Source organism: Grampus griseus (assembly GCF_964374135.1).
Source record: "Grampus griseus genome assembly, chromosome: 11".
NCBI classification, from domain to species: Eukaryota; Metazoa; Chordata; class Mammalia; order Artiodactyla; family Delphinidae; genus Grampus; species Grampus griseus.
The window spans coordinates 17,248,239-17,251,669 of NC_139005.1; the positions used below are offsets into that span (position 1 = coordinate 17,248,239).

At 49.2% G+C, this 3,431-nt stretch overlaps 1 protein-coding gene across 1 annotated transcript; it reads right to left on the bottom strand.

The window, feature by feature from the left end:
* Window positions 1-945: 945 nt before the first annotated feature.
* Window positions 946-3,130, bottom strand: LOC309830433 (nucleolar and coiled-body phosphoprotein 1-like; the record flags this gene model as incomplete). The annotated part of the gene is given in 3 exon segments (XM_082666980.1): window positions 946-1,826; window positions 1,828-2,934; window positions 3,000-3,130. Coding segments are annotated over 3 exon segments (2,097 nt in total). The 3' UTR covers window positions 946-967.
* Between the last annotated feature and the right edge of the window lie 301 nt (window positions 3,131-3,431).

Consider the following 3,431-nt stretch of genomic DNA (forward strand, 5'->3'; position numbering starts at 1 on the left):
AAAAGAAGAATGAAATGAGATATTTATTGGACTGGCTAGAACTACCTTTTGGATCAAATGTAATACTAACATTATTAATTTGTATATTTACCTGATGACTTAAATATTTCTGTCAGGACTGAATAAGCTTCTCTGTCATTTTCCAACTCAGCTGTCTACTACCTGGCAGGATTTAGTTGGTCACATTTATTTATTTATTTATTTTTGTCTTTGAACAATAAAAAAGTTTATGCTTTCAAATTAAAAAACACATATTGCAAACATTATGTAATAATAAAATTATAGCAAACGAAATATTCAGACTGACCCCACAGCATTCACACCCCACCAGAATTTTGCCTGAAACAAAACAGTAAATTTTATCCCCCAAAGTAGGTAAGTCCATGCTGGCTGAAAACTTCAGTCCTAGACCCCACGAATGAGGTACGCAGTTCATGCTTAACAGATACATACATTAACCATTCTTAGCCGCCCCTCACCAGGGCCCTGAGGGGTAGGAAGGATGAAATGTGGACACAAGCACTCCCATAGACAGAATTCTCCAATTATAAAAATTCATAATGTGACCTTTACCACATCTTGGAAGATAGCTGAGATTTTAATCTGTGAACCCACCTCTGAAAACCACAACAAAAATCAATAAGAAATGATCTAATGTAAAATATACAAATTTCTCAGTATGAGAACTTCCATAAAACAGGGAGAATGACAACTAAAACAATTTTTCTTAAAAAAGAACACTCCCCTTACCTTGTCCTTGCTACCCAACACTCAAAAACAAATCTGTACAAAACCACAAACACAGAAAAGGACCTTAGAGGATGTTACGACGCAAAGCCTTCAGACCTAACCTAAACTGCTCTCCTCACCGACACCCTCCCCCGACAGAGCTGAGGGTTCCCAGGTCGACTGGGGAAAGTGAGTGGTCTCAGACCATCACCCCTGCTGTGCTACAGATGGTCCACGGTCACTCGCTGTCAAACTTAACAGAATTGACTTGGACAGAGATGGAACCTCCCCGGTAACTGCCCCGCTTCCTCTTGGTTTTCTCGTGCCGGAAGGATTTGCCTTTGGTGAACTTCAGAACTTGATTGGCTCGCTCCCCCCAGTCTCCGGTTGCACCCCGCTTGGCATCAAAGGAATTGTCTGCCACTCGAGCATCCACCTCGATCTCCTCCTCCCTGACCCTTCGGAACAGGGAGGATCCCCTTCGTTCTCCTTTCTTCCTTTTAGGAAACGTGTTGGGGGTCTGGGGCTTTATCTTCTTGGCTGGAGGAGTCTCTGCCTCCTTAGCAGCCTCATTCTGCTTCCACTTCTTTCCTGAACCTGGCTTAGCAACTGCCACTGCTGCCTTTTTCTTGCCCCCCTCCTCCTCGTTGCCGTCCTTGTCTGCTTTTCCATTCTGGGCAATCAGTGCAGAGGTGCCATTGGCCTTGGCGGTTTGTGGTCTTGGAGTGCCCTTGGCCTTGGGCTTCTCCTCTTCCTCCTGCTCACCGGAGTCCTCAGAGGAAGAAGTGCTGCTGCCCTCGGCCTTCGCTTTCTTCACAGAGGCTGGTTTGGAAGGGGCTACAGTTCCCCCTGCCTTCTGTGGCTTCTTTTTGGCTGGGGGTTTAGGCGTCTTCTCTTGCTCGTCTTCCTCGCTGCTGGAGCTGTCTGAATCAGAGCTGCTGTCCCCACCACGCTGAGAGGCCTGCCTGGCAGGCAACGACGGAGCTGCTTTGGCCATCAGCTTGGACTTAGGGGTGGCTACAGTCCTCTTCGTCTTCTCCTCCTCACTAGCACTGCTCTCCTCCTCGCTGGAGGTGCTATCAGCCTTTCTGGCCAGTGGCTGCAGGCTGCTTGGGCGTCGTAGCTGGCTTAACTGCAGACTGCCTGGGAGCAGCAGCCGGCTTACCCGAGGAATTCTGGGTGGTACTGGCTGGCTTGGCAGGAGCTTCATCCTCAGAACTGTCGGAGTCTGCGCTGTCTGAAGAGCTCTCTGCTGCCTTCTTTGCTGGAGCTGGTGTAGTAGTTGCTCTGGAGATGACTGCCTCAGCTGGAGGCCTCTTTTCTTCCTCAGAACTTGAATCAGGCTCGTCGCTGCTGTCCTTGCTGCTCTCCACAGGCTGCTGCTTCTCTGCAGCTTTCGTGGGAGCCTGAATTTCCAGGGACTTCTTGGGTGGGGGAACAGAGGGTGGGGGAACTGAACTATAGGGACCTGGTTTTTTCTTCTGCTCTTCCTCCTCCTCCTCCTCACTGGAGGAGTCCTCACTGCTGGAACTCTTTTGGGCAGGAGCGACAGCTGCTTCCACTGGGGCCTTGGCCACAGCTTGCGTTTTAGGTACAGTCTTCTTAGATACGGCTGCTGCCTTCCCCTTCTCTGAGTCATCATCACTGCTGCTGCTGCTGTTACCACCAGCTGCTTTGCCACTGACTACTTTAGGTGCGGGACGAGCTGGTGTACCTGGTTTGGCTAGGGCTTTAGCCTGAGCTTTAGCTGCCACGGGTGTTGTCTTTGGTTTCTGGTTCTTTGGCACCTCATCCTCTGAGCTTAAGTCAGAATCAGGATCAGAGCTCTTGGCCTTCTTAGGAGGAGCTTTGACTGTCTTGGCTTGGGGCTTAACTCCCTTCTGGACAGGCTTTTTCTTTTTGTCCTCCTCCTCATCATCACTGGATTCTTCACTGCTGCTGCTGCTCTCTGATGCCTTGACTGCAGCCTTTCCAGGGTGCTGAAGCAGACCGGCCTGCTTGGCAGGTACAGCAGCTTTCTTAGCGGGGGGCCCTTGGGCTTTTTCCTCCTCACTGCTGTCCTCACTGCTGTCACTGGATGAAGTCTTCTTCTTAGCCTTCTTAGTCACTGGTCCATTTGCCTGTAACTTCCGCTTTGGGGCCTTGGTGGACTTGAGCCAGAAACTATAGATGTCCAAGAGGGAAGAGGCGTTGGCATCCTGCTGGGTCCATGAAACAAACATCTACACAGGAGGATGTTTGCGGCAACGTGGTTTATAATTCCAAATCACTGGAAACCATCAGCGCCTGTTGCCTTGGCGAACTTGTTGGCCATGTCCGAGAGCTGGTTATCGCACAGAAAGCCGAGCACGAGGGGATACAGGTTGCTGGGAACCACGCGGCGCAAGCCGGTGTCCGCCATCCCCTCGGCAATACGCATCACTACCGTTCGGTCACATTTATTTTAATTAAAATTTCCTTTGTGTCAATTACTTAGAAATATACCCTCTCTCCATAACCAGGCTGCTTATCCCAAGGATGCTCTCTCCCTCTGTGCCTGCCCGTACCTCCCTCAGGTATCCTCTGCACAGATGCTGGTAGACTATGAAACTTTCACAAAATGAAGGCATAATCCAAATAACTGAGAGCATCCAAAGACCTATATTTTCTCATTTCTATTAAAGCAAATTTGATAATGTAAATTAATCTCCACAATCAACTTG